The 11,266-nt window shown below is 47.1% G+C and overlaps 1 protein-coding gene across 1 annotated transcript; it reads right to left on the bottom strand.

Moving 5' to 3' along the window:
- Positions 1-898: 898 nt before the first annotated feature.
- On the bottom strand, positions 899-4,717 carry LOC135393386 (galactoside alpha-(1,2)-fucosyltransferase 2-like). Its single transcript, XM_064623840.1, has 2 exons — positions 4,625-4,717; positions 899-3,389 (listed from the first exon to the last, which is right to left on the bottom strand). The coding sequence occupies exon 2, from the start codon at positions 3,346-3,348 to the stop codon at positions 2,521-2,523; it is 828 nt and encodes a 275-aa protein (XP_064479910.1). The 5' UTR covers positions 3,349-3,389; positions 4,625-4,717; the 3' UTR covers positions 899-2,520.
- Positions 4,718-11,266: the final 6,549 nt, after the last annotated feature.

Genomic DNA, 11,266 nt, shown 5'->3' with positions numbered 1-11,266 from the left:
GACGATGAGATGAGGTGTCTCACAGTCGCACAATTTCAACCGCACAACCGAGGAGGGAGGCGTCCGTTATCCACCGTCTGCGGTTAAGCGTGGCTCGAACGCCAGCACGGCTCTTCCAACTCAGCACGCTTGACACCCCTACATGTGCAGCCTGCTCTACCGAGGGCAACACTTCCCACCTACTCCTACTCCTCCACTGTCGCCTGTTCGCCGCTCCCCGTACCACTCTGATGGAGCGGCTAGCTGCTCTAGGGCTCAGGGAGGTCACGCTGGCAACGCTACTGGGCCCTCTGCAACGCCCCATTCAGTGGCGCGTCGGAAGGGAACTCGTACGCTTCCTTACTGACACAGGGCTCGCGCTGAGCCTGTCACTGCGCCTCTTCTTTCGGTCTTTTCGTTTTGTCTTTCCTTTGCTTCTTTTTATTTTTCATTTTTTGTAAGCGGGAATAGCAAGTCGGCTGCTGGAGCCAGGCTAACCTTTCCCCTCTTTCGTGTTTTTTTTTTGTTTTGTTTCGCAATAAACCTATATCCCCCCCCGCACAACCGCAAGAATCAGGTGTTTCACAATCAGGAATATATGTTTGTACAACATGGCACCGCCATTTCGTCATCTGCTTCAGCTGAAGGAGTGGTACTTATTATAAAGGTTTCTTGCGAAGTAATACAAAATTAAGGGCGTTACTTATCTGAACTAATGGCACTAGTAACGCATTACCTACCACACAAAAGTAATGAGTAAAGTTATGCGTTACCTCTTGAAAAGTAATGGGTAAGGGTATATTGCATTACAAAATAAAAGTAATTTCCCCACATCTTACCGGAAACTCGGTGCCGATTTTAGGGACGTATTCACGTCAAACTATAGGTTATGTTATAAGAAATTGGAGGGGCGCTTTTGCCTTCTGCAGCGGCCATTCTTGCACAAAAGTTGCACACTCACATTATGGTGGGCTAGAAATACGGGTGTGCCAATCGGCCTATCCAATGCACGGGGAAGGGGGGGCCCCTCAAATGAAGGATAGATCGAGTCGTCGCTCGCAGCGAACCATGCGGATTCGCCACGAACTACAAAGGAAAACTAAGTCTCCGCCTGTGTCTCCGTGTAAGCAATAAAACATTTTTGATGTCGAAGCTTTCTTCAGCGGCAACTGTTCCTTCTGCTTGCATTTATGGTTGTCAATTAGGGGACAGTACGTCGAAGTCGTCACGTGACAACGGCAGACGGGTGTGCCTAATGGCACACACCTGAACGTCTCGATGTGATAACACATGCCATGCTGTGGATGTTCGTTCGTCACCTTATCAGTAAAGCGCGTGGACGTGTACATGTTTTGATGCCCAAGTTCGGTGAACAAGAAAATAAATAAGAAAAAAAAAACGCTATGTCGTCTACTTCTTGCTTTGACAGACGTAAAATGAAGGGGTTCTCGTGGAATAATATTCCACTGGTGAAAATATTTCTAACATTGCTCCTTCTGCTTTCTTCGAGAGCTTATGCGCCATCGGTTTTATCCATGCCTGGATAGTTGATTGAGCAATAAAAAAAAAAGGTATACAAGAGGACATCACGTAGATGTTTCTTGTCAAACTGCAATATTGCTCGTAAAGACAGTAACCAGCTTTCGTTATTTCGTGTCCCCCGGCACACACAATTATTTGCAGCATTGTTTTTCGAATGGTTTCCTATTTCGAATTTCTATAGTTCCCTGCTCCCTGTGGTCGAAAATAAGTATGCTCAGCACTTGGCTGGTTCATGGGGGAATTTCATTATTGTGAAGAACGACGATATAGTTTCATGTTTCTGTCGCACGACAGATGTGTGGACAGTTTGTCGGACATTTATTGTCATTAGAGTGAGATCAGTAGACAGCAGAATGGTTCCTGTTGTGGTTTCGCAGTGTACTAAGGGCCACAACGGATTTTGTTCGTCAGTTTGTGATACTATACGAGCGACTCGAAAGTATCGTCGATCCGCCTATTTTCACCTGCTGAGAATCTTTGTCACAGTTTTGCGGCGTTTCGTATGAAACGTGTCCGTCGTGCCGTAAGTCATAAGTCGCAAGACATGCCACTGTCGTCATATGGTACTGCGTTAACGCTTGATAGAATAGATTGCTGTATAAAGTTTCTTGTTTCGTCGAGCTGCCTCAGTTCAAACGCAAACAAATAAAAAAGCAGTGAAGAACAGCCGCGGTGATACCTGCAACAAAACAACTGATAACGAGTGACTCCTGTCCTTGTTTGTCCGTATCGCATCCCAAGCACTGACATTCGCACACCAGCGCTCTTCAGCAAACTGTAGTGGAACATCACGTGACTCAGGAAAATCCGCAGAGCGCGGCCCTGTCGCGGACTTCAGCGTCCCTGGAGCATCCTTCATTTTTGGGTACCTGAAAAACTTGCCGATTGGCAAAACCGTATTTCTAGCCCGCCATACTCACATACACATCGCACCGCTTTCGCCCACAATTTGAAATACACAGGTTAGCGATTGTTCTTTCTAGATTTTGTTTCTCCAGTCTAAATCCCTATTCCGCCAGACATTATATGCCTCCGAATCGGGGAGAGGTCAGCCTGAATACCGACCCACTCAGGTAGATATGCGGCAGGTGGAAAGAAGTAATTTCGCATGGGAGAATCAGGCAGCGTGAAGTTAGCCAAGTAAACGACTTCTCCACCAGCTAAATAGCCGGCCCAGAAGCCGAACGTCCCTAACGTCATGATGGTGTGGTTGCATTGGACGAGCAGAGCTAGATCGTTGCCAGGGGAGTTTTCGTCCCCGTCTCCAGGAAAGTAGACGTCTCCCAACGAAGCATCGATGTTTTCTTCACACCACGCCATATCGTTGCTAACCACAACGAATATCAATTCCTTGTAACGCGATCTAAAATAACCCATGGCTTTCTCGAAGTAAGTCTTGTCTGCCACGACGCCCTGGAGTTCATCACGCATGATGTTGACGTAGTCACCGCGTCTCACGTGAATACCGACGAAGGTGGGCTCCGTTCTATTTCCTCTTAGCTTGTGCAGTGTCTTCCAGGCCTTGTATTTGAGGTGTTCGTGGAATGTGAACTCCTTCACGATTTCCTCACGAATGCTGTGGTAGAAGGTCCAGGAACAAGGGAAGCCTCGGAACCAGACGTAAAGATCTTGAATATGAGCATACTGCTCTTTCATTCTGTCTTCCAGTGTGTAGGACCTCCAGCGCTGGGTCGTAAGTGCTCTCCTACCAATGACGGGAAGTGTGACGCGGAAGTACGGGGCCAGATTTGTGTACATTTGAGGATGAACGTACGCCCGCCGTCGGTTCAGCTTAGCCAATGCGTAGAGGGTAGCATATCCACCCATCTGGTTTCCCAATCGTCCTGAGTTGTCTGTTGTCCAAGCACCTGTAGAGGATACAGCGTTTTATGATTACGTGAGGGCAAATAGGGAGTTTTAGAATAGCGGGCTCAAGAGGTTTGCATGCGCGAGAAGTAGCTTCATCGCCACCGCGCGTGCCAAGAACGTGAACTCACGCTTTTGCGTCTTGCGCGCGCTCGCTGTTTATTGCAAACTGCGAGGCCACCCGAAGCTGTCCTTGTAGGTCGGAGTGGCTCTCTCGGCGGACGAGAAACAACGTGAGTATTTTGAACGTGGCAGGAAGTACAACGTAATTTAGAAGAAAACCGTGATGTCTTGCGAGAGCATGCATTTTGATTGGGAACAACAAAACATGCTTAGAAAAAGTAGTTCCTCCGTGATTTTTGTTTTCTGTTTCTTTTTCTTTTTCGTCTTCGCTTCTAGCCGTAACTTTGCTGCTGGCGACGGACGCAAACCAGCTGCTTTACGTCTCGGAAATGTTATTAGAGAGTTTTAGTACATCGTACCCTATCGACTTTGCGTACGCAAAAGATAGTGTCGATGGCTCTGCGCACGCCCATAACAGAAGAGAGCTTCGCACAGTGCGCGGAAACACCAACGCTATTTGTTACGTAAGCATCGCCTTTCCGTTCGATGTACTAAAACCCTCTATTGTATAAGCGTTCTCCAGGCAGGCGCGTGCGTACAGCAGGAGAGAACCTCCTGGAGGCAACATTTTCATTTATTATTGTTATTTCGACACTTTTTTTTTTTTCGAAAGATGCGACGTAAACTTGAAACATCAGCTGCGTAACTTTCCTTCGATCGTGGTCTTTCATAGACATAGGGTCCGTATACGCCTCACCTTACTGTTCCATAAACGTAGTCATTCATGACGAGGAGCGTAGCGAGGATTGTGCTTTTGGAGCTACAGGCCCCGCCCCTGTCCTTGGAGTTCCTAGCCCCATGTGAAAACATCCTAAGTACGCAACTGTCCTTTTCACTTGCAGCCTTTCCCATTCAGTCATGGACTCACCCCCACCCACCATGGACTAGAAAGGCACTCGAGATGTCTCACCCTATACAGTAAATCAATGCAATCTGCTTCGTGACGTCAGTTACGACGTCGGTCTACCATTGAAGTGTGGTACAGTGTTATCCTGTAGCAAAGCTACAGACACATATCAGCCTGAAGAGTGCTACAGTAGGCACTTTGGAAACGCCTTTCCTTGACACCATGAATCGAACACAGGGATATCCACTTTTCAATTTAATTCCGTACCTTTGGCTACTGTGGCATGATATTCATTACGCAGTCCTGGTGGCCGTGTGATGTTCTTGGGAGGATCAACAGTATTCGGGGGGCATATTGTGACAGTCAGGTTGTAAGCCCAGTAAATGACAATTCCGAAGAGTAGCAGACATAGGAGACAAAGTCTGCTAGAGGGTATCTGAAAGAGATATATTTGAGGAAATATTTGAGGGAAAGGGTTTCATTGTAAACTCCGCGCTGTAACGTCTGCTTCGGGGTTTGCAAGCTCAGAGCTAGAGCATCGAAAGCTGGCTCGCACGGGGTCATCTACCGCACGTACATCTTTAATGTCTGACCGAGCCTGTACATCGATGCCCTACGTGCCTGCACAGAGAAAGCGACTGGCCCGAACGCCCACCAGCCGGTACAACTACACGGAAAGTTCTGAACGGACGAAGAGAAACTATGCCAGTGTCAACCCTATGCATTGTTGTTTTCAGTATACGCGGTTACTACTTGCAGAACTACGGCAGCTTACGTTATCTCTATAACATCGCGATTGTTTACCACTGGGTGTCACAACGGAAGCACGGAAAAATACATCAGAGACGCTTATGGTTAGCAGCAGATCTTTTTTGTTTGTTTGTTTGTTTGAACCATCATTCCGGAGACACGACCGGAGTTTTACGTTCGGCTACTAAACTATTTTGCGCGAGAGAATAGACCTCTCCCTGTTTGTAAACAAGTGACGTCAGAGTGTTCGACAGCGCAACAAATTTGGTAGAATTGAACTACGCTCGAAGCTAGGGGGGGCGAACAAGGTCGCGCACGAAAGCCACGGTTTTGGGGGAATTATGATAGTTGTGTGGGGGGACCGCTATAAGAACATCTTTTTTCTAATCCATTTCTAGAAATCTCTAATCCAACACCAGCCAGTTCTAATCCAACACAAGCCAGTTCTAATCCCTCTGGTTGGTGGCCCCACTCTGATTGACAGGCCCCTTTTTGGCTCGCGCTTTCGTGCTGATTGCTTTGAGATGAACCAACTTCGGTTAACAGGCCTCTTTTTCCGCTCCACCCCTTCACGCTGATTGGTTCAAGATGACCCCACTTTGATTGACAGGCCCTCTTTTGGCTCGGCCCACTTCACGCATATTGGCTTCCCCCAAACCTACTGATTGCTGATTGATCCGTCCACTTCGTGCTTATTAGCTCCTTCGAGGACAGCTGATCGACCAACCCAGCGACCCCGCTAGGGCTCTATCTTAGACAGACAAGAGGAATACATTGCAATGTTTATTGAGTATATCATGGCTGTCTTGGAGACTGATAAAAGAGAGAGGACGCCGACAAGCTGGTGCATACTTGGTGAATCTGTAGAGATAGCCACACGAGGCAATTGTGTTAGTCAAACCTCTCTCATTCCTCTTCCTCCCCTTCGGAGGTTTTTGAATATATAGTGGGTTGTTGTCAATAAAATCTTAGCTGTGTTTGAGAATTGTTGTGTCCGTCCCAATCTCCTCCGTGTCTCTGGTTCCTCCTTCTTCAAGTCTTGGAGAGTTTGATTCCTTTGATGCTAGGCATGGTTCCTCGGAAGTGACGAATCATGTAGGCATCTCTGGGACAGCACCTAAGAAAAATTTCTTCCTCCGTGAGTTGACACATTCCACGTGCACTGGACACTCACGTCCAGTGGTTCAAGGCACGTGCGTAGCGATCCCGTAGCGTTCACTGGATGGCATAGGTACCACATGCCAATTTGTGATAGCCAAGATATCGCCAGGGCGTTTATGCCCGTAGGTGTGCTTATCGTTCTCCAGCTTCAGGCATCTTCAGTTGCAGGCATCCAGCGCCAGTGTGCACGAGACGAGCGAGAACAGAACCAGGTACCATATCCTTCCACTGGTCCAAATGACACTACTCCTTCTCATCCTCTGCATTATCTGAGGGGAGAAAGAATGCCCGATTAAATCCCACTATCTCCGTCATCCGCTTGTGGCGGCCCGTGGAAGACGACGACGACGCGCCTCTGCTGCCACGCGCTACGGCGCTGGCACGGCAGTTCTACTGGCACCGTCCTAGCGTGAGGCCACGCACATCTGCCCGCTGGGACATTCCATCACCGCCGGTCAGGACTCATGTAGAGGAACACCACCTCCTCTACATTTGGTGACCCGAACAACGAACACCATGTTCGGCGTAATTCGGCCACTCAACATCCTAAATTTTTCGTCGGCAAACCAGCAGCGAACCACCCTCTAGCAGGCAAGGCGCACCGGGACCACTGTTCCACCGGGGACCCGCAGGGAGACCACAGTAAGCTGTCTTTCCGGCCTCCATCTGCTTCGCGATGGTCCTCCCCGGCACTTCTCTGGCGGCAACCGGCCTTCACGCTGTCGTACCGGTCGCGGTACTGTCGCCCACTCAGCAACTCAACACAATCAGCAACAAACAGCTCTCAACAACGATCACTCAGCACACTCCCTCAGCAACAAGCAACGCAGCAACTCAACGCCACACAACGCACTCAAGCACCCAACCACTCAGCACTCACAACTCATCTCTGGAACCCGCCCGGACCGCAGCGCCCTTGTTCCCGCCATCCCGCTGCTGCATCAACAGCCACAATCGCAAGCCGTATCCCCAATCGTCCACCATCCACGAGTCGTCCTCATTCTCCTCTTCATGGTATCGACGCGGACCTCAACCGCATGCACCGCTCCGCGTCTGAGGGGGGGAGTGATGTGGCGGCCCGTGGAAGACGACGACGACGCGCCTCTGCTGCCACGCGCTACGGCGCTGGCACGGCAGTTCTACTGGCACTGTCCTAGCGTGAGGCCACGCACATCTGCCCGCTGGAACATTCCATCACCGCCGGTCAGGACTCATGTAGAGGAACACCACCTCCTCTACACGCTCAAGCTTACCATATTCGCAGCTTCCCTACGGGTAGGAGTCGACGTCATTGTATAGGTATCGCTTGTCATCGTACGCCATCAGACTTCTTTTCACATTTCTGATGGTGTACATGCACTGTGTTTTTCTCACTACTGACACCTGTTCGTGTGATACACTCGTGTGATTGAACAAGGTATCGTGATACATATCATGGAGGAGGTGTTTGCGCACAATGTTCTTTTTGACACCTTTAGCTCTTGCAATTTGTTTTCCACCAGCTAATTTGATGGATTACATTTTGGCTTTCAAGCATATCACTTCCTCTATGGGTATGTTACCGGTTTCACTTTTGAATGCACCAAGCCTACGACGATTCCTCTCGCTGTACAGTGGATCATCCCGATCGAAGAAGACAAGTCTAAATGGTCGATGGCGATCGAACGTAACTGATCTTCGTAGTCCTTGCAGAATAGGCCGAGGATCAGAGAATCCGTGTCAAAGTAGCAGGTAATCACTGGACAAGTGAGCTTGCTCAGCAGAGTTTCGTAGTAGAACGAGTACATGGTTAATTTACTCAGTTCTAAAATCCTCAAGCCAATCTGCAAGGGGAAATCACCTCGCACTTTTCTTTTGCGCATTTCGTACATGACACGATCGGGAGACAAAATTTCCATTCTCACGCGTTCTGCCCGGCTCCCGAGGCGACTCGTCGTCTCCTCATCGAAGGCTACTCGAATATCCGTTATGTTAAGTTTATTTAAAAGCGTTCTTCCAAAGACTGCATTATTTGAGATTTTATAGAAATTTTTTTCGAATGTTGTGCCCGAGGCAACGTGCCTGGCAACGTTGTCCTCAATGTAGGGACGCAGGAATGGTGCCTGACGAAATTTTAGGATTCGGTGAATTTTTGTCGCCCTCATACCCAATCTACAATAGAGTGCGAGCAGTGCGTAATGAACGACGTACTCGACCTTGTCGTTGCACGTCAGCAACAGCTTTTTGCTGTTAGCTGGCTGATACATTAATTCTTCGAGAAGCCCTCGCTAGAATGGCGAAAGCCATTCCTCCGGGACTACCGCCTTCTCGGGAGCCAGTGGGAAGTACCGCGTTAGAGCGTAGATCGATTTTGGATACTCCAAGTCGAGTTTGGATTCTCCAGGGGGTTGTTACAAGAGGGTTATTGTTACACAGAGGGTTGTTCGATACAAACCCACTACCCTCGCGCTGGTAGTTTTCAATGCGCCCGGTGGACTCCTGAATCACATCCATCAAAGTATTTGCGATTGCTCCGTCGCTGTGGACTTCGCGAGCAAGCGCCATAAAATGAGCTATGTGTGCCGTTACATCCCCTTGATTTTCTTTCATCATTGGAACATCAGAACAAATGCAAAACCTAAAGGGTATTCTTTGCGCTCGCAAAATACCAATTATATTGTGGAAGTGGTTCATTAAATATTGTCACAAGTCCTCGACTCCCTGATCGTGAACAGATGCCAATAGCATGCGCTATAGAATAATAATAGCTAGCATAGCACAATGCGCTATCAGTTTGAAAGAATGGCAGGAAGGAAATGTCCACATAGGGATGTGATCGCTCGACGTGAGCATGCAATCTGGCAGGTGAAATGTCTCAAGAAGATGGTGAATTCTCTTCGAATGACTCATCATCCTTGATACCATGAGGATCAAAAAAGCAGAGCACGCATCTAGGCACTGAAAAAAAGAAGAAACACTAAGAAAACGTGCACCCCCACAGAGCGTAGATGAAAAATACTTACTCTTGAAGCGAGCTCCGCAAACTTCCGAAGCTATGCGAAGACTGCTGCCTCTTTACACACTTCTGCATATACAACCTCATTGTCCCCACTAAAGAACGCACAGGACAAGGGCACACAAGTTCCTTTAGCGATGAGGGAAAAGGCTTAAGACCTCAGGAATAAGTGCAGAGTCACCACACGTCGCACGCGGCTAACACAATATAACAACAACATACTAGTGGCGGGTAAAATTGTAACACTGCTAAACAAGGCCAAACATGCCATGATGACGTCACAAATCAGAAAAAAAGCACGCGCACACAGCAGCTCAGGAATGCACAAGGAGACGTGCCTTATTGGAACCTCTACTCCTGGCTCAGACACCAACATTTCTGCTCAAATACCCATAACTGCAAGATTCAGCACTCTTACTTTATCAATGTACCGAACACTCAACAAAATCTAACAAACAAACACACAAAGCCACTTTCCGTGATAGAAAGCTATTCAGCTTTACCAAGTGAATTTCCTCTGCTTCAGCAGTGAAAGAAGAAAAGAGCCATGAAAAATTACACGTACTTTTACTTGAGTAGCTATAACTGCAAAAAAGAAAACAAAAACAAAAAACGAAGCACATGCTAATAAACGGCGAAAAAGGCACTCATTTCTGCTATCAGATAATTATTGCATAATGCTACACACACTCGCGTTTTTTTTTTCTTTTTCTTTTTTGTCGTTTCCAGCAGCTCATTACTTTGTGCGAGTCATCAAAAATAAAAAATTCTGATCTGCTGCTGTTAAAGTGATAAAACAATGTGCCCGCACGGGGAAACGATAACGGAGCGCGCGTCATTGCGTCAAGCGTGTCCTAACTGCGTGAACGGGACCGATGCGGCTCACGTGGGGTGCGCGTTTCGAGGGCACTGTTTTATCACTTTAACAGCAGCAGATCAGAAATTTTTAACTTTTGATGACTCGTACAAAGTAATGAGCTGCTGGAAACGACAAAAATACCCAGTTGCCTAGTCTTCGTTGCTGTTGGTGTTTAACATGGCGAGATTGAGTCTATTTGGTGTTTCCTATAAGAAAAATACAACGCGCAGCAGTTGCTTATTCTTGCGTGAAGTTTGCAATCAATGATGGTGGAATGATATTTTATCTTATTTGAATCATTAGTGACTGCCCTATTTAGTGAATGGTAGTGTGGCTATGAACATATAAAAACTGGTTTGTTTAAAAATGATAAGAGCTACAGGGTGTAGCGAATACTGTTCTCCTTTTACATTCTGTAATATTTCTATATTTATATGCAAGCAAACAAAAGTACAAAGAAATGAATCCCATTCTGTGTTATAATTGCTGCACGCTGTTCTTGGATGTATAAGCAACATGCATTCCTGAGATGCTGTGTTTCTTTTTTGCTTTGGGACGGTCGACTGGCGGTATCGTATTTCATCCGGCGGGAAGGCCTATTGTTTCGCTTCGCGTATGCGTGTTCCCCGTTTTGACGATGGTTGGATAATTATTGACGTGAGGAATAATATGAATTTCTGTGGCTGTGAATAGACTTTGGGTTTTTGCTCGTTGTGAGGCACTAAAAATGTGTGAGTGTGCGTGCGCGTTTGTGCAGCTGGGAACCAATTGACAAGTAAGTGTTTGATTTCAGTGATATTGCCGATATTGCCGTATATTATGCCGACTGTGATTTTTTTTGTTTGAAAAATAAGGTTAATCGCATTTTCAATAGAGTAGACTGAGCTACACATGATATATGCCTTCTCCAAGCAGCGTGCTTTATTCTTATCGAATCGCTCACGCCTGTACAACAAATTCAGAAAGCAGATGTGAATGGGTGTGTTCCTCAAGTTGTGTGTTTGCCACACACGCTTAATTTTTGCGAATATTGTATTATTCTGTTTAATAATTTTCTGCTGGTAGAAAATGTGTTTTGTCATGCTTGACACTTTACTATTCGAGCAGAAGTGCGTGTAATTTCTTATTTTTCACTGTCACTCAC

Source organism: Ornithodoros turicata, chromosome 4, assembly GCF_037126465.1.
Source record: "Ornithodoros turicata isolate Travis chromosome 4, ASM3712646v1, whole genome shotgun sequence".
NCBI classification, from domain to species: domain Eukaryota; kingdom Metazoa; phylum Arthropoda; class Arachnida; order Ixodida; family Argasidae; genus Ornithodoros; species Ornithodoros turicata.
This window is presented reverse-complemented; position numbering and strand designations above follow the sequence as displayed.